Source organism: Antechinus flavipes, chromosome 6 (assembly GCF_016432865.1).
Source record: "Antechinus flavipes isolate AdamAnt ecotype Samford, QLD, Australia chromosome 6, AdamAnt_v2, whole genome shotgun sequence".
Classification (NCBI taxonomy): Eukaryota; Metazoa; Chordata; class Mammalia; order Dasyuromorphia; family Dasyuridae; genus Antechinus; species Antechinus flavipes.
Window position 1 is genome coordinate 196371523 of NC_067403.1, and position 20429 is coordinate 196391951.

The following is a 20429-nucleotide window of genomic DNA, read 5'->3' on the forward strand; positions in this document are numbered from 1 at the left end:
GAGAAAATTTTTTTAATATTTTAAAATTAAAGCAATTATTAAAAGTTATTTTACCCAATTATATGCCAATAAATGTAACAATCTAAGTGAAATAGATGAATATTTGCAAAAAATATAAATTGCCCAGATTAACGGAAGAGGAAATAAAATAAATATTAGAAAAAAAGACATTTAAAAAGCTATCAATGAACTCCCTAAGACATAATCTCCAGGACCAGATATATTCACAAGAGCATTTTACTAAACATTTAAAGAACAATCAATTCCAATACTATATAAACTATTTTAAAAAAATAGACAAAGAAAGCAATCTATACTAACTTACTTTTAGGATGCAAATAATAATGCTAATACTTAAACCAGGAAGAGCTAAAACAGAAAAAGATAACTTTATCAATTTTCCTAATGAATATTGATGCAAAATTTTAAAATAAAATACAACCAATGAAATTACAGCAATATATCAAATGATCTTACACTATGCCAGGAATGCGGGGTTGGTTCAATATTAGGAAAGCCAGCAGCATAATTGAAGTAATAAATAACAAAATCTGGAGAAATAACCTACTTAGAGATAAAACTTTTGACAAAATACAACATTTATTCCTATTACAAAACACCAGAGAATATAGAAATAAATGGGACTTTTCTTAAAATGATAAGTAGGATCTTTCTAAAACCAGCAAAAAGTATTATCTGCAATGGGTTTAAACAAGAAGCTTTTAAAATAAGACTAGAGTAAAGCAAGGATGCATTATTATTCAATATTGTATTGGAAATGCTAGTTATAGTAATAAAAGGGGAAAAAAATTGGAGGAATTAGAAAGGCAATGAGGAGACAAAATTACTATTCTTTGCAGATAATATAATAGGTACATTTAGAGAATCTTAGCAAATAAACTGAAAAACTAGTTGAAATCATTAACAATTTGGGTAAAGTTGCAGAATATAAAATAGGCTGACGTACACTACCAGCATTTCTACATGTTGCCAACAAAGTCTAGCAGCAAAGGATAGAAAAAGAAATTTAATTTAAAATAACTATAAATAATATACAATACTTAGGAATCTGCCTGTCAGAACAAATCCAGGAACAATATGAGCACAATTGCAAAATAATTTTCACATAAAGTTTCACAGAAACAATAGGAAAATATTAATTGCTTATGATTAGGTCAAGCCAATATAATAACAATGGCAATTCTACCGAATTAATTTTTTCACTGCCATACTAATCAAACTACCAAAATTATTTTATAGGCCTAGAAAAAAATCATAACAAAACACCTGGAAGAACACAAGGTGAAGAATGTCAAGGGAATTAATAAAAATAAATGTGAAAGGAGGTGGCTTAGCCGTACCAGATCTCAATTCACAAGCCGAGGTGGCAATCATTGAAATAATCTAGTGCTGGCTAAAAAATGGATCAGTGTGATAGATTAGTTTATTCATTTATTTAATATTTTAAACAGTTACATTCAAAACAATTTTTTTCTTTAGATTTTTTTTTAATTTTTGAGTTCTAGGTTCTCTCCTTTATCCCCTCCCCCACAATTTGGAAACTATATGTGAAGTTATGCAAAACATTTCCATAAAAGTTAACATAAATTCCTACCCTAATGAAAATGAAAGCTGATAGATTAGTTTAAATATGCCATACACAGTAGCAAATAATCGTAGTAATCTAGTGTTTCATAAATCCAAAGATCCAAGTTTTGGGAACAGAAATTCATATTGGGAAAATTGAAAAGCAATTTGGCAGAAACTAGGTGTAGACCAACATTCATACCATTTGCCAAGATAACAACAAAATGAGTACATGATTTAACCACAAACAACTTAGAGAAATAGTTTACCTGTCAGAACTTTGAATAAAGGAAGAATTTATGATCAAAAAAGAGATAGAGCATTATGGGGTGTAAAAATAGATAATTTTGATTACATTAAATTAAAAAGTTTTTGCAGAAACTGAACCAATGCAGCCAAGATTTGACAGAAAGCAGAAAACTGGGGAAATTTTTTAATGGCAAGTTTTTCTGATAAAGACCTCATTTCTCAAATATATATATAGAATCAAATCAAATTTATAAGAACACAAGCCAAACCCAAATGATAAATGGTCAAAGGTAGTTTGCAGAAGTAGAAATCAGTTATTTATAGTTATATAAAAATATTCTTTTTTTCTATTATATTTATATATAGAATATAAATATATTCTTTATTTTTATAAGAATATAATCACTATTGATTAGAGGAATGCAAATTAAGACAATTCTGAGGTACCACCTCTCACCTATCAGATTGGCTAAAATGGCAGACGAGGAAAATGACAAATGATGAAGAGGATGTGGAAAAACTAGGACAATAATGTAGTGAACGTCTCTAACCATTCTGGAGATCAATTTGGAGCTATGCTCAAAATGCTATAAAACTGTGCATTCTCTTTGAACCAGCTATACTGCTACGAGGTATGTATACCAAATAGAGTTTTTATTTTTGTTTTTTCAGGAAAGAAAAAGGAACTATATGTACAAAAAATATTTATAGCAGATCTTTTTATGGTGGTAAATAATTTGAAATAGAGGGGATGTCCATTAATTGGGGAATGGCTTAACAAGTTGTGGTATATGATTGTAATGGAATTTTGTTAAGAAATGATGAGCAAATTCAGTTTCAATTGATCAAGGATGGACAGACGCAGCTACACCCAAAGAAAGAACACTGGGAAATGAATGTAAACTGCTTGCATTTTTGTTTTTCTTCCCGGGTATTTATACCTTCTGAATCCAATTCTCCCTGTGCAACAAGAAAACTGTTCGGTCCTGCACACATATATTGTATCTAGGATATACTGCAATCTATTTAACATGTAAAGGAGTGCTTGTCACCTGGGAGAGGGGGTGGAGGGAGGGAGGGGAAAAATCGGAATAGAAGTGAGTGCAAGGGATAATGCTGTAAAAAATTACCCTGGCATGGGTTCTGTCAATAAAAAGTTATTTAAAAAAAGAAAGAAAGAAAGAAAGAAATGATTAGCAAGATGATTTCAGAAAAACCCGAAAAGACTTACATGAACTGATGCGAAGTGAAGTGAACAGAGCTAGAAAAATATTGTACACAGTAATAGTAATATTGTACAATGATCAACTGTGAATAATTTAGCTAATCTAAGTATTAGAATGACCTAAAGCAACCACTCATGATGAAAAATGCATCACACAGCTAGGCAATATTCCTTTTTAAAAAATTGAGAGCCCAATTTTTTTCCTTCTACTTTCCCTTCTAGGGAAAATGTTTAGAAAACAATGAAAAGTTTAAGTCTGATCTTGCCACTTTCTCCTTCCCCCTCCCCCATGCTTCCTTTCCGTGCCACTCCTCCCTTCTCCCACCCTTTTTAATCGGAGCACTTAGCTCACTTTACTCATTTCTCTTGGTTGCTGAGTTGGAGTGGCAGCAAAAGGCCGTGGCTCCGGCGAGTTTTTGGTTTAACCCCCAAAAAATGAGTAATCAAAAGAATTCTTGGAGAGTGAAAACTTTAGATGAAGTTCTTCAGGAGAAGAAGAGGAGGGAGGAACAAGAAAAGATGGCCGAGGCTAAGGGCATGAACTATTCCCACGATCTGGATTTCCTCCAAAAGGGAGAACTGAGAGATCCCTGGGAGACAATATTAAGGAATTCCCTTCACAGGAGGGAAGATGCCTCTTTGGCCGTCACACCCGCTCGGTACACGTTACCAAAAGAAAATTCTCTTCACTGGACAAAGAAACGTCGACGTCGCAGTCAATCAACAGAAGGTCGCAAGCGCGCCAGGATGGAAACGCGGGAGCTGGAACACGAGCGTCGCGCCGAGCTGGATGAAGTCTTTCTAGAATGGGAGAGGCAGAAAAGGAGTGAGAAGGCCCGAGAACATTACGGGAGGAAGAGAGATCCGGTCGAGTCGCTGTCCCAGAAAAGAGAGCGAGAGTGGACGATGAGGGAGCAGCAACAGAAGCAAAGGGTACCGGATTGGGAGAACCGGGAGGAGGAGAGGCGCAAAGAACAGGACGCCAGAAGAGGAGTTTCTTTGCATCAGGAAATAGGAAGAGCACTATCTTTCGATAGTGGCTGGAGCTCCAGCCTATTAAACCAGCTGCCAGAGAGGTATGAACAAGGGGATGGCAGGGAGCTGATCAAAGAGGAGAAACTAGAAGAGAAGGATCTTCTTTCTGATTTACATTATATTAATGACTTGGAAGGGAAGTTCAGTTCAGTGGAATCCTTCTCAGCAGAATCGGGATGTGACTCTGAGGAGGAAGAAGGGAACAGCTCAGAAGAGGAGGAGGACACAGGAAGCAATTCTGAGGAACTATCTGAGCAGTTTTCGGATGGTACGAGTGAAGAGGAAGAGGAAGGAGACCAAAGCTTAGTTGTTAGAGGGTCAAGATTTGATCCACATTTGAGAGAGATCGAAGAAGCACTTCATAGGGCACTTCACAAAAATGAGTCAGACAGGAGACTACAACTCAATGGTCGAATAAAAGGAGATTATGTCCCAGACAATCCAGCAAGTCCTATGGAGATGAAAATTGGGGAGCCCCCCAGATATTTTCCTTCCTTCCAGGGTTGTCGGAGCCTGGATGAATTCCTGTATCTGAACAGGATAAACGAGGGCACATACGGTGTGGTATACAGAGCAAAGGAGAAAAAGACCCATGAAATTGTGGCTCTGAAAAAATTGAAAATGGAAAATAAGAAAGAAGGCTTCCCAATTAACTTCGTCAGGGAAATCAATATCATGCAGAAAGTTCAGCACCCCAATATTATCGCTATCCGGGAGATCGTGGTGGGTAGCAATTTGAACGAGATTTATATTGTTATGAATTACGTGGAGCAAGACCTCCAGAAGTTCATGGATACCATGACGCAGCCCTTCCTGCCAGAGGAAGTAAAAACGTTGATGATTCAGCTCATTAGGGGATTAAAGTATCTTCATGACAACTGGATCCTTCATCGGGACCTCAAGCCTTCCAACTTACTCCTCAGTAACTCGGGCATTTTAAAAATCGGTGATTTGGGGCTGGCCAGAGTATATGGCGGCCCAAGAAAAACTTACACTTCCTTGGTGGTGTCCCTGTGGTACCGGGCTCCCGAGTTGTTACTTGGAGCCAAGGAATATTCCACCGAGATAGACATGTGGTCAGTGGGCTGTATTTTTGGAGAGCTATTATCCAAGGTGCCTCTATTTCGAGGGATATCAGAGATTGGCCAGATCAACAAAATCTTTGAGAAGCTGGGAACTCCAACGGAGGACATTTGGCCCGGTTACAATGACCTTCCGGTAGTGAAGAACGTAACTTTTGAACGTCATCCCTATAATAAATTAAGGACAGGATTCGAGACCCTTCTCTCTGACCAGGGCTTCAAACTGCTGGACGAGTTGTTGATCTACGACCCCAGGATGAGGATCAACGCACAAGACAGCCTGACACATGAATACTTCAGAGAAAGCCCACTTCCAATTGACCTTTCCATGTTTCCCACGTGGAGGGCCAAGATCAAGTAGTACAGTAAGTCTCACACAAGGCCTAGGGCTCCAGATGAAGGACTTGATTATAGCCAGATTATAGTGGGAGACCCTGGCCGCCATTCTCACCGTCATCAATGAGAGAAAAAGCTTCAGCTGGCCCCGGTGTCAGCTTCACACAAACTTCACACCAGGCCACAGAGCAAAGCCAACCGGGAGGGAATTACAACCGGCCCATTCCCACTCACCTCCTGAGTTAGGAAACCTTTTGCTATGCACCTTATAAATGTATGTTGAATAAATGAATACTGCTAAGTGATTTCAAAATATCTCATAATTTCGAACCTTCTTTTTAGAAAACTGGTCTGATTAAAGCTTTGCTCAAGGAGCATTCTTACAAATTATCTCATTACATTCCAGTTTGGTCTGTTACTTTTGGTCAGTCTTCAGGAGAACGTGCGAACACTCTGGGGTGGAGGGGCTGGAGAACTTGCCTCGGCGGGTCCTTCTGCTCCTTCCCGGGAACTGGGGAGCTGAGAATGACAGATGGGATGGGGACGCCCTGCAAACCTGAGAACTTGTGCGCGTGTGTGTGTTGTGTGTGTGTGTGTGTTGTTATTTATTGCATGATTTTACCAACTAGTTTTTCTGTTGACTCCTTTCTTCTGGACCCCAACGTGCTGGAGGTGGGATGGAGTGGGGGTGGGGAGATCCTTTGGGGGAGCTGGAGCCCGCCGTCCCTGCGGTCACCCCCGAGCGCCGGCCGCTCCCTCCCGCGCTGAGAGGCTGCTTACAAAGGCCCGAGTGTTGCGAATCAAGTCCGTTTTGTCTTCGCAGTAAAACTGAAGTCGAAGAAGGTTTTTTCCTCTTTCCTGGAGACACCGTGCCCCGTTTCCAGCCCCGCGGGGACGGCGCGCGATCCCCTGGCCCGTTTGTTGGGAAACCCGAACAAAAGCGACTTTATTGTCCCTGGAGTAGAGAGTGAAAAGCGCGGAGCTTGGGAGGAAGGGGGGGGGGGGGCACTAGCCTCTGTCCTGATTAGCCCGGCGCAGGGAGCACGGGCACGGACGTGGACGTGGGTGTCGGGATAAAAAAAAAAAACGGAGAATGCGGACTTTTTTGAGGAACTGTCTGAGCAGTTTTTTGATGGAATAAGTGAAGAGGAAGAGGAAGGAGACCAGAGCTCTTCCCACTGTTAGACTTGTGCCCTCTCTCCCGCCCTGTCCGGCCCTTCCCCTCCTGCCCCAACCCCCAACCTCTCCTGGGCCCCTTATCCCCACCTCGTTCACACCTCTTCTCCCTCCTCCCCACCTCTCCTCCTCCTTCCCCCTCCCCCCTCCCCACCCCTCCTCCCCCTACCCCTCCTCCACACCTCTCACCTCCCCTGGGCCCCATCTTGTCAGGCAGGAAACTTCAGATAGATTCACACTGATCGACTCAAGGAGGGAATGAGCTCTTCTCACGTTCCATGTACTATTTTAAAGAGGGCAACGCTACATTCTTTCTGTCTGTTCATTCATTGATTCACTTCATTATTCCTTTAGAGCTGGAGGGAGAAACAGTATGTGGAACAGAATAGCAGATAGTACAAGAAGCTGGGTTCAAATACCCTGTCCCACTAGTGCTTCGGGCGGGGTCATCCTGGATAAGTCATCTAACATCTCTGAGCCTCAGTTTACTCGTCTAAAAAGAGCGAAATGAACTTGATGGCTTTCAATTGATTTTTTTCCAATTAGTTAACGTTTATGGCTCCCACCAGCGCTGGCTCCTAGGAGAATTTTCTTTCCCCATTGGGTTTGGCTGGTGGGGACTATTTCTCTGTTCGTATGTCCCAGTGACTAGAGTGTGGCAGATACTTAACAAGTAATTGTGAGGGGTTTTTTTTCTTTTCTTTCTTGTGTGTGTGTGTGTGTGTGTGTGTGTGTGTGTGTGTGTGTGTGTGATGTTATTATAGAGAACTTCCAAGGAGAAAACTCCATTCACCAATAGAATGTGACAGGTACTTAATAAATGATTGTGAGTTACTATTGTTGCTGTTGTTGTTTTTATCTATTTTTTATTTGTGGTATTACCATAGAGAACACCCAAGGAGAAAACTTCCCCGTTCACAGGTATAAATCATCATCTTCTCCACAAGAGAATTTTTTTTTCAATTGCCTGGGACACCGAGGCAAAGTTACCTGTCCAGAGTCACATAGACTGTATGTATCATAGATCCTTTCACTCTCTACACAATGACACACTGCCTCTCTTGATTGATTTTTCAGATTCATTTTATGCAAGTGATTTGTATTTAGTTGTTTTCTTGTCCTTATCAGACTGTAACCTTCTTGAGAGCAGGGACTGCATTTTTACTTCCTCTCTTCTTCAGTTCCTTCCCCATCCCACGAGGACTTTGGGCTAGATAGCTCTAACGTTACTTCCAGCTCTAAACTGCAACTTGGTTCATGAAATGCATGTCTAATTTCAGAGCTGTAACTATGATGGAGTGACTGGGGTTTTGATTCAGGGCTACTTCGGTAATTTGCCAGAAATAATTAGTTAAAATAGGGAGCTACCAAAGTAAGCTCTCCATCTTCTCCCAAAGATTTATGTCGCCTTTTACACATACCTGACAACTGAATTTGTCTTTAAAAAATTGATTTGGGGGCATATTTTATGCTGCTGTTGCTTCTAGCATTTTAGGCTAGTGAGAGTTCTGATGGTAGAAACAGAGTTGTGTGTCAGAGGAATTTTTAGACAGGAGAGAAGTAGGTCTATTCAAATATCCAAATCACATTTCTGGTAAATCTAGGCCTGATTGAAACATTAGGATTTGAGACCTTGAAAAACAGGCTAGCAAGATGCTTTCTATCAGAGGGCTGGGCTAAAGATCATTCTGGTTTTAGCAGCTACTCATACTTTGTTTTCAGTCACCACTTCAGCTAATCAGGGCAAGTCCATGAACTAACCTCAGTTCATGCTCCTAAATTGTTTTGAGCTCACTACATAATAAATGTTAGTCCAATCAAATCATTTTGGTTAGGTCAAGTCAATCTTGGAGTTCTGGGAATCAAGTGAGCTTGGTGGGTTCTAGCCTGCATTGGCTATGCTGTTGGGGAGAAGAGAGGAGATCTGGGCCTTCAAGCAGTTCAGAATCCGAAGGTCCTGGCCACCAGGAGCTCACAAATTGGGTGAGACAGAGGAAGAACGATCCCATATGGAGAAATAAGTACTATGTGTCTGGCACTGTAATGTAAGCATTATTACAAATATTATCTCACTTGATCCTCACAACAACCCAAAAGGGATATTTTTATTTCCATTTTGCAGTTGAGGAAACTGAGGTAAACAGAGATTATTTAACCTTGCCTAGTAACAAGTCTAACAGCTTAGCAAAATCCACAGCTGAACTTGAGCTCAGGTTCAAACAGCTGCTCTTATTAACAACCGCATAATATATTCTCTTAACATTTACAATTCACTAAATGTTTGCTTCCTAATTGACTTCCTTCTATAATCCATACTTTATATAGCTGTCAGTGCTATTTATAAACTCCAGGTCTCTTTCCTGATCAATAAATTCCACTGGCCCCCTGAGATTGAAGTACAAATTTCTCCATTAGATGTTGAAAACCCCTCACAGTTTCCTCCTAAATTTATTGTACATTATTCTTCAATACTCATTCTACTTTACAGTATGTATCATATTTAATCTCTTGCCTCCATGCCTTTGTACGAGAAATCCCCATGCCTGGAATGCCCTTTTTACTTCTGCCTCTTAGAAATGATAAATTCCTTTAAATAGTAGCACAAATGACAGTCTTGCTTTAGGCTGTAGATCTGTTGGCCGCTTATCCTGATATTAATCTCACATTTATTTTCTATATACTTTGCATGTGTGTGTGTGTGTGTGTGTGTGTGTGTGTGTGTAAGTATATGTGTGTCTCCCATAACAAGATGTTAGTTCCTCAAGGGCAGACCCTTTCATTTTTGTCTTGGTTATTTCTACTGCCTAGCACTAGGGTTGGTATATAGTAGGAGCTTAATAAATGCTTCCTGACTGTTTTCATTGATGTCTCATTTAATCATTACTACAACTGGAAGTAGACAGAGCAGTTATTTGTATTTCCACTATACCAACAAGGGAGATTTGGGTCAGAAGGCTAGCCTAAGGTCTGACTGTGACTGATGAGATGGAGACTCGAACACAGATCTTTCTGATTTCAAATCCAACATTCTTTGTATGCTTCTAAGTTGGAGGAGGATGGAAATTCAGAACATGTGAAATAGCAGTTGAGTAGGAGTTGAAGAAAGAGTTTTTGAGGCTGTGGGGTAAGAGCTGGGAAGGTTTTGGAATGGAGGAGAGAGGAAAAATCCCTAGAAATGGTCCATCTCAAGGATCTAGGTTTCACTGACCCATGGTCTACTTTTAGGCCAGTTTCTTTCATGAAACTGGCCCAATGGGCCTATTTTTGCCTCTCTGACCTTTACTTTCCCTATTCACAGACTAGAAAGGATGTATGATGAAAGAAAGGGTTAAAGATTTCATCTTCAAACTGGAAAGAATTGAATTCACATCCTGCTTCTCATACATGTTAACCATGTGACCCTACACAAGTCACTTAATTTGGATGTGCTCCAGAAAACTATAAGGCTTTAAACTGCAGAGAAATCACTGACATGTGCTCGTAGAAGGAGAGTTTTCTCTCCCATACTAAACAACACAGGTTCATCAACTTCCATTCATATGACTATCAATTTAGAGCAGCATGTCTTTTAGGGTCATTTAATAGTTTTCAAACTTTTTGGATTCAGGACTTCAACACTTTATCCCCCCACCCTCCACCCAAGACCTTATGCTTTTGTGCATAGTCCTGCTGATATTTATTTTTTTTTGTTTGTTTGTATGGGGTTTTATTGCAAGGCAATTGAGGTTAAGTGACTTGCCCAGTGTCACACAGCCTGGAAGTATTAAGTATCTGAGGCTATATTTGAGTCAGGTTCTCTTGCCTTTAGGGATAGTGCTCTATCCACTGTGCTCTCTAGCTGCCCCTCTATTGATATTTAGAAATTAAATTATTAAAAATGAAAACATTTTAGTATCATGATGCTCAACCAATAAACATTTATTAAGTGCCTACTCTATGCCAGGCACTCTACCAAGCATGAAGGGAACAAAGAAAGATAAAAGACAAATTTTGCTCTTAAGGACCTCCCAGCCTAGAAATTCACTGGATAGTTTGATCAAAGAAGCCTTTAAATCCCACTCAGAGATCCTGAAGCCTCCTGGATCTTCCAGGCCATCAAACTCACTTGATTCCCAGAACTCCAAGATAGACTGCCTCCTATCCCTAAAGAATTCCCTCTCTCGATCATTATATACTTCAACAACGATACTGTTTGAGGATGTATTCTGATGGGAGTGGATTTCTTTGACAAAGAGACCTAACTCAGTTTCAATTGATCAATGATGGGCAGAAGCAGCTACACCCAAAGAAAGAACACTGGGAAATGAAGGTAAACTATTTGTATTTTTGGTTTTCATCCCAAGTTATTTTTACCTTCTGAATGCAATTCTCCCTGTGCAACAAGAGAACTATTTGGTTCTGTACACATGTATTGCATCTAGGATATACTGCAACATATTTAACATGTATAAGACTGTTTGCCATCTGGGGGAGGGGGTGGAGGGAGGGAGCGAAAAAATCGGAACAGAAGTGAGTGCAAGGAATAATGTAAAAAATTACCCTGGCATGGGTTCTGTCAATAAAAAGTTATTATAAAATAAAAAAAAGAAAGAAAAAGAAGAAAAAAAAAGAATTCTCTCTCTCCTTCTATTGCCACTCTCTCCAGATGCAGGACTTCAGCCCTCTGCACCCTTCTTCCCTTCCCTACCCTTCTTGCCTCCATACCCTCTAGGACACATGAGACCTCTTTCTTTCTTGGATTTATTCATAAAGGACAAGAGAATGCAAATTCAGGTATAAAACACCAGATCATTAGCTGAACTTTGGAAAGAAAATTCACCAGTTCCAGACTAAGGGGCCCCTCAGCCTTTTATCCTAATCTTTAACTCAAATGTTCTCCAGGCAGAGTCTTGCTTGTAAACCTTTCCACAATGGGAGCCTCTATACCACATCCAGCTCCCTGGTCTTCTCCCTGCCCCCAAGAATGTTCTTTGTTTCCAGAACTGTCTCTTTTCTTCTACTCTTAGTGAATTCAGAAACCTCTCAATGATTTGGTGGGTTTTGTGGGCTGGACTATTCTTTCTTATTCCATAATCCTTCTGCCCAAAATTTGGGAGATGTTAGAATCATCCTTGAAATATTTTCTGGTGGCTTGAATATCACAGTAACTCTATCTACAACTACTCAGCATGCTACCCAACAAATGGAGTATAATTCCCAGTCAGCCAGTCACAAAGTAATTGTTGCCTTTACTCACCATCTTGACTCTACTTCCCACAAAGTAATTGTTAATTCTTTACTCTGTGCCTGTCCTTATTCTGGAAATAGAAGAAAAGGCAAAGACACTGTCCATGACTTCAATGAGCTCCTAGACCACATGAAAACAAGTGTGTACATATATGGTGTATGCAGACTAGTTGGGAGTTAAGCTCAGAGAGAAGGCACCAGTAGCTGGTGGGGCTAAGAAATGGCTCCCATAGAAGGCTGGCTTTGAGCTGAGTCCTGGAGGAATCCAGGAAAGCTGAGAAGGGAGATGAGGAAGGATAATGGTCTAAGTATGGGAGGAACCAGCATGAGGAACAGAGACTTTGTTGTGTTGTTTGGATGGAACAGTGAGGAGGTCAGTGTAGCTGGCTCTAGTAATTGGGTCAAGAATAATGGGTAAGAATATTGGAGAACTAGGAGAGGGGCTAGATTATGAAGGGCTTTAAATGTAGAATAGATAACTTCATATTTAATCTTTAAGGGTAATAGGGAGCCAGTGCAATTTGTTTAGAGGGAAATGTAATAGAGCTATGTTTTAGGAAAATCACATTGGCAGTTGAGTGAAGGACAGGTTAGAATGGGGAGAAATTCAAAGAAGGGAGACTACTGACATTTACAATATAGTACAATGGAAATGAGGGGCATTGGAGCAGATGAACCTTTCCAGCTTTAGTTCTGGAGTTCTGTGGTCTTCTCCGCTCTGACCTGCTTGTCCAACTGATTTGATAGCTTCTTTTGCATATGCTATATTCCGGCCAGACTGGACAGCTTTGATCCTTGATTACTCCCCCATCTGCCCATGCACAGAATAGATATGCTTCGATCTCCAGTGACTGAAAACCTCTTTTCTTAAAGATCCATCTCAAGTGCCACTTCCTCCTTGAAGTCTGTCCTGATTACCCCATCAGGGACCCACAGTACCCTGTCACCTTCTCATAATTATAGGACTTGGGAAGGAAAAGAGCATGATTTTTTTTCTCCTCAGTTTCAAAAAAGTCAGAGTCAAAGGTGTCAATCATTGAGAGGAGGATTCTGTACCTTGAATCAGGAAAGAAGTGAGTAGATGGCATTCCACCTAGTCTAATTCTGCTAGGAATGAGAGCGAGATTTTATCAGTCCAGGGAGTCATATGGAGAGCTCTGTGTGATCATCTAAGTGTCTCTTTTGTGGGCAGGGTTGTTGCTGGAAATATGTTGACTAGCCCAGAGACATATTGACCTAGGCTAGTACCTAGGAAGGAGGCAGCTGGGGGATCATGGATAGAGTACCAAGCCTGGAGTCAGAAAGAACTGAGTTCAAATTCAGTCTTAATCTGCCTCAATCTACTGGAGAAAAACATGGCAAACCACTCCAGTATCTTTGCAAAGAAAACCCAAACATAAAGAGTTGGTCATTGAATAACATTGAATAACAACAACAAAACATTGTAAGAACTAATACTTTCCTGAGGACAGGAAATAAAGGAAACAGTGTGGGAGGCAGCAACAAAAAAGTGGCAGGGATGAAGTCTTGACTGAAGCAAAAGACTGAATGACACTGAATGGCACGAGGGCTGGCTGGAAAAGGAGAGAAATGCTTTCCTCTTTTGAGATTCACTAGGTCCAAATTTATTACCAATCCAGATCCTGCTGATTGTTATCCACTCTAAGTCATTTTTTTCTTTCCTCAAAGAATTCAGTCATCCATTCCATTCTACATCCTGCTCTTTTAATCAAGGATTTTAACATGGTGTTTCCTTAAATACTCTGATCTCCTATTTTCTCAGGTCTTCAGATTCCATTATGGGACTCTTCAGCCACAATTTGGGATGGTCAATCACACTCGTGATCTTAGCATCAACCATAAATGGTCTATTTTCCCACCATAACTGTCTATCTTTTTGTCTTGCTCTATACCATATCCTTCCTAAACCAATTCTGTATATCATCGAGAACCTCCAAGGCTTCTATGGCTCAGTTCTGAACCAAGCCACCACGATAGCTCTGATTTGACTTTCTTTCTCAGTCTTGATCCTATTGTCAGTTCAGTCTTTTCCATGTCCTTTGTTTTATGGTCTCACATCTTGCCCAATGCTAATCCTAAATGACCCTTGCCATTTATTTCTTCCATTTCTTCTCATATGTTATTCAATGGAGCTGGGGCTGTTTGAGCTAACTAGAAGTTTATATTATCTAATTTCAATAGGGCCCTAATTATAGAAAGACAACCTCTTTATTCTTCTCTAATTTGTTCTCTGTCCCATTCTCCACAGAAGCTATTCCAAACCTCTCCATAAACCTCTCACATCTTTTCCACTGAGGGCCTATCTATATACTGAGAAAATAAGAAGGAAGAAGAAGAATTTATTAAGCACCTATTATATACCAGGCATTGTGTTAAACACTTTTCATTTGATCCTCACAACAACCTATTATTCCTGTTCTACTGTTGAGGAAACTGAGGCAGACAGAGGTTAAGGGACTTGTCTAGGATCACACAGCTGGCAAATATCTGGAGGCTGGATTTTAACTCAGTTTTTCCTGATTGCAGACCCAGCCCTCTTTCTGCTATGCTACCTAGCTACCTCTAAAATAAAGGCTATTCATTTTGAGCTCTCTTTTCCTCTCCATCGCAAAACCCCTTCACAGCATCCCCATTCTCTCCTATTTTACTTTAGCCTCTGACAAGGAGGTATCTTTTAACCTTTCCAAAGCCAACCTCACTATATGTACTTCTGATTCCATCCCCTTCTATCTCCTACAGCAAGTTAACCCCATAATAATGCCCCATTTTTTGGCTCTCTCTGAGCTCCCCTCTTTCCCTATTTCCCCCTTCTCCACTGTCTACAAACACACTCAGTTTCTTTCATCCTTAAAAATCCCTCAGTGGAGCCTACTCTTCCCTCAAAAGTGCCATTCTATCTTTCGTCTCCCTTTCACAGCCAAACTCCTAGAAAAACCAAATTATCTTCTCTATACCCCTCTCTCTTTCTTTCTCTATGTCTCTCTCCCTCTATTTGTCTTTCTGTCTTCTTCCTTTTCTCTGTTCCCTTCTCTTTTTCTGTTTCTGTCCCTCTACTTCTCTCTCTTCCTCTCTGTCTCTCCCTTCCTCCCTCCCCACCCTGTCTCTTTGTCTCTATCTCTCTCCCTTTCCTCCCCTTCTTCTGTATCTCCTTCCCTGTTCCTCCTCCCCTCCTTTCTCTGTCTCTCCCTCCTTCCCCCCAATTTTTCTTCCTCCTTCTCTCCCTCCCTTCTTCAGATTCTACCTTGGTTTATCTCCTTTCTATCCCATTCTTCTTTACTAGGTCATCTGGGAACTCCCTGGAACTGATTACTTTGGTAATCAGTAGCCTCTCTCACATGGTAGGCACATGATCAATACTTCTGAATTGAACAGAAAAGATGTCCCTTTCTCTCAGAAGGACATTATTAAATACAGAAAAGGAACAACTCAAATGTGTGTGTGTGGGGGGGGGGAAGGTGATGAGGAGGCAGCAAACTACTGTGCAGAGGATAAGACGTATCAGATGGATTCTATGCAGTTAGTCAACCAGCAAGCATTTATTAAGCACCTACTGTGTGTTGAGTACTATGCTAGGTGCCGGGAGTATTATAAAAATAGTCCCTGAAACCCTTAAGGAAACTGCATTTTAGTTATGGGAGAGAAGTTGTGCATATTTTGTTGCTCATTCATTTCAGGTGTGTTTATCTCTTTGTGGCCCCATTTGGGATTTTCTTGGCAAAGACACTGGAGGGGTTTGCCATTTCCTTCTCCAACTCATTTTACAGATGAGGAAACTGAGGCAAACGGGATAAAGTGACTTGTCCAGAGTCACGTGGCTAGTAAGTGTCTGAGACTGAATGTGAACTCAAGTCTTCCTGATTCTGGCCTGGCACTATATCCATTGTGCTACCTAGTTGTCCCATGTACATATTTATATATTATTTGGATGGATGAACAGATGATAGATAGATAGATAGATAGATAGATAGATAGATAGATAGATAGATGGATGGTGATTTGGCCTGAGCAACTGGGGGCTCAGGAAACTATCTTTTAAAAGACAGCTCAAAATGAACCTTTGAAGGAAGCTAGGGGATTCTAAAAGAGAAGTGAGGCAAGTATGCATTCAAGGCTTAGGGGAACAGACAATACCTAGACATGGAGCCCAGAGAGGAGTGCTGTGTATGAGAAACAAACGGCTAATTTGATTGCTTCTGTGTGTGTGGAAAGAAGGAATGTGAGATGTAGGATTGTATAGCTAGAAATGTAGGTTAATCTCAGGCTGTGAAAGGCTTTAAATACCAAACAGAAGAACCTGGAGGTGATAGGGAGCCATGGGAGTTCATCGAGTAGGAGAGTGATAGATTTATGTTTTTTGTAGGGGAAGTCCTGTTAGATCTGTCTTCTGTGTTCCAGTAATTGAGGCATTTGTAAATCTCACAGTCCAAAGATTACAAGCAAACACCAGGGGAAGATAGTGTCTGGGCTGGTGAAGTTGCTGACCTTTCAAGAGGCCCCTCTTTGTCTCTTCAGCCATGGCTCTGCGACTAACTCATATGATTTCTTTTCCCAAGCAGGTCTCAGCTTCTTCCTTTGGTAAAATAAGCTCAGACTAAACAGGCCCCTGCCGGGTCTCATTCTGTGATATAATGGGAACAGTGCTGAATTTAAAGTCAATGGCAGACTTGGAATGAGCCTGCAATAAATGGGCTTTGGGGCATTATCAGAGGGGATGGGATGCGTGCTTCTGCCTGTCACAGATTACTGTCCCTGAGCCTCATTGCTGCCCCTGTCCCAGGCTTCTTTCCCAGGGTCTACCTTCCCTTTTGGGATAAGACTCTCTCTCAATCTCTCTCTCTCTCTCTCTTTCTCTCTCTCTCTCTCTCTCTCTCTCTCAATCTCTCTCTCAATCTCTCTCTCAATCTCTCTCTCTCTCTCTCAATCTTTCTCTCTCTCTCTCTCTCTCTCTCTCTCTCTCTCTCTATTTGGTGGTAGTAAGAACTACCCCCCTTTCCTATGGGTGACCATAGCCATAGTTGGACTATCCTCTGCACAGCTACCCAAGCCACCCTTCCTTTTCAAACTGAATTTACCTCTGCTCCAGTTACAGTTAATTACCATTCCATCCAAGGATCTGGATTCAGATTCTGCTGTATTACTTAAGTTCTCTGAGCCTGAGTTAAAATGGATGATGGATAGATGGATGGATAAATAGATATAGATGATGGATAGATGGATGGATGAACAGATAAATAGACAGATACATGGATGATGGATAGAGGATAAAATGAAGAGTCTGGATGTGGGACAAGTCCCAATCCCTTTCACATGTGACATTCTAAAGTAAGTCTTCTACGCTCCCTCCAGCCCAGATGGTCTGTAATTCTCTTATTCCCAGGAGGAAACTCTCCAGCACAATAGAGGCATGAGGGGAACGGGGTATATGGACAATGGCCCCCAGAGAAAGACTACACCAAGGTGGGAAAAGCAGATCGGACAGGAGGCTCCACGCTGTTATCAGTATCAGGAGTAAATGAGACACAAGTTAGATTTCACAGTTCTAGAAACTTGAGCCCCACGGAGGGTCTGTGTTCCCAGACACAAATCAATGCCTGTTTTCCCTAGTGCCCAGAGTCCTGAGGGCCTCTCCGATGCCCCCTCCCCCAGGCCTGTAATGTTTCTCCTATTCTGACACTGGGTACCACCTGATGCCAGCCCCAGCCCCTGGGGAGGACACCGGAGAAAGGCTCACATTGAGCAGAGATGAAGCCTCAGCCTGATGCGGGGAGACATCGATAGCTGTCATCGTCCCCCAGCCCGGCCCCTGGACAATGGGCCAGGCAAGGCTGGGGCTTGTTGGCTGTCTCTGGCAGTAAGCAAACACTCCTAGCTTCTCTCTGCATTGTTCTCAGACTCCCTGTCCTAGACACCCGACCCAAATCACAGCTGTTATCTGAGCAGGAATGGGGGAAGTGACTGAGCCATTGCTCTGCCCATGACACTGCGCCCACTGGCTCCCGTGAACAGTGTGCAGTGTTTCCATCTCCCTCACACCTTGGGACCAGAATCCCAGAATTCTGGAGTGAGAAGGAGCTTAACAGGATAGTTAATTCAATCCATATCCAAGCAAGAATGCCCAGTATACATCCCTAACTGATCCCAATTCATTCTCTGCTTAAAGATCTCCAAATTATGAAGAAAACAAAGCATCCCCTTTCACTCTGGGTTGGATTTCTTTGTTAATTTGTTCAGCCTTTGGCAATTCCCCATCTCCCTTCCCAGTTTCCTCTTCCACTAGACAACCCTTTAGATACTTAAAGACAATGATTATACTCTTCCTGAACCTTCTCTTTCTCTGGTAAAATATTCTTATTTCTACAATTGTCCCATTTTTGTCAAAAAGATCTGAGGTCATAAATGGTGTCAAAGTCCCTTGAATTATGGGGGTCAGCGACAATAACTGTCTTTACATTTATTTCTGTGAATCAATCTAATGGGGGACCACGTGGGCCTAGTGATAGGCAGTCTCTCAACTAGCCTTACCTCCTGACTCTGGACATGGTTTAGGGAATGAGATGTCAGTATGAGGGGTCAACAGCTTAGCTACTATTACCTGTTTCTCCATCCCAGACCAAGCCAGGAACATTGCTTTAGGATCTAAAAGCGTTGCTTCTCTTCCACTGTAGTTCATGTTGGCCCAGCCATGGAGTTCAGCTGTGAACCTCCCAAACCTGTCTTTCTATGCAGTCTCAGGAGTAGGTACTGTTGACATGACATTTTCCTTAGGCAAGAGGCTCAAAGCAGGCTCCAGGGGCATAGACTGAGAGAAAGCCTGATGAAAAAGCTCCAAAGCTGTAAAATAAAAAAAAGAGCTGGTGATTTTTGGCACTGCTGGGTACAGTGGTTAGCGACAAGGCAATCATTTACTTCTTAGAAACAAAAACTTGCCTAGTCATTTAGAAGTATAATTTATTATCAGGACAAAAAAATTACAGTTGAAAGGGATCTTCCAAGGGAACATAAACTGTCATAATTAAGAGCGATCCTTGGGACACAGAACTTTAGAGTTGAAAAAGGCCTCAGGACATAGAACCTCAAATTTGGGAAGAATCTTATAGACCATTTAGTCCAAACACCTCATTTTACAGATGAAGAAATAGGCTCAAGGGAGTTAAATGACTTAATGGAGGTACCAAGACTAATTTTTAAGTCAGCAGAATGAGAATCTGAATCCAATACTCTTTTGAAGGAACCACAAACACAGACAAAGGGAGTTGGGAGGTCCTTTTGAACATAGAACATTAGATCTTGACCTTATTATTTCTACTTTCCGAGCTACAGAACCAAAAATCTTGCACTACTGTGCTCACTGCCCATTATTGTGAGGATAATTATTTGCGAACAACAACAACAACAAAAAATGCTACAAAAATGGTAGCCATTTGCCTTCTAAGACACCAGAGACAGTTTGGGGGAAGTTGGAATGATCATCCCTAATGTCACATGAAAAAGATTGTTCCCAAATGTCCTGGCTCCCCTTCATTGCTTTAATTTAATTAATACACATTAGTGCAGTATTAATCTATCAAGACTCGAAACTGTCCCAAGATTTGTACAGCACCCTGTTGTCGTCTAGAGATCCCTCTCACCCTCCACTTAATTCCTCTCTCAAGACCCTGAATTCCTTCAATGGACTCCCCATAATGTCCCTCTCTCAGGACTCTCAGACTGGTTTAGCCTGTGGTGGACCTCTCCCTCTACAGTGAGTATAGTTGACATCTGTACTACCCATGTGGCTTGGTAATTATACATATTACCTCCCCCTACAAAATGTAGACTCCTTAATTAAACATAGGGCTCCAAAAAGTTATCAAAATGTGCATACTCTTTGATCCAACAGTGTTTCTATTGGGCTTATACTCCAAAGAGATACTAAAAAAGGGAAAGGGACCTGTATGTGCCAAAATGTTTGTAGCAGCCCTGTTTGTAGTAGCTAGAAACTGGAAAATGAATGGATGCCCATCAATTGGAGAATGGCTGGGTAAATTGTGGTATATGAATGTTATGGAATATTATTGCTCTGTAAGGAATGACCAGCAGGATGAATACAGAGAGGGTTGGAGAGACCTACATGGACTGATGCTAAGTGAGATGAGCAGAACCAGGAGATCATTATACACTTCGACAACGATATTGTATGAGGATGTATTCTGATGGAAGTGGATTTCTATGACAAAGAGACCTAACTGAGTTTCATTGGATAAATGATGGACAGAAACAGCTACACCCAAAGAAGGAACACTGGGAAATGAATGTGAACTATTTGCATTTTTGATTTTCTTCCCGAATTATTTTTACCTTCTGAATCCAATTCTCCCTGTGCAACAGGAGAACTGTTCAGTTCTGCAAATGTATTGTATCTAGAATATACTGCAACATATTTGATATGTATAGGACTGCTTGCCATCTTGGGGGGGGGGTGGAGGGAGGGAGGGGAAAAAATTGAAACATAA

General features: G+C 41.2%; 1 protein-coding gene across 1 annotated transcript; it reads left to right on the top strand.

The window, feature by feature from the left end:
- Window positions 1-3496: 3496 nt before the first annotated feature.
- Window positions 3497-5539, top strand: LOC127541501 (cyclin-dependent kinase 11B-like). Its single transcript, XM_051966742.1, has one exon. The coding sequence runs from the start codon at window positions 3497-3499 to the stop codon at window positions 5537-5539; it is 2043 nt and encodes a 680-aa protein (XP_051822702.1).
- Window positions 5540-20429: the final 14890 nt, after the last annotated feature.

Bases quoted from the DNA above. Each gene is read 5' to 3' on its own strand.
- LOC127541501 (XM_051966742.1), top strand. From the start codon at position 3,497: ATGAGTAATCAAAAGAATTCTTGGAGAGTGAAAACTTTAGATGAAGTT.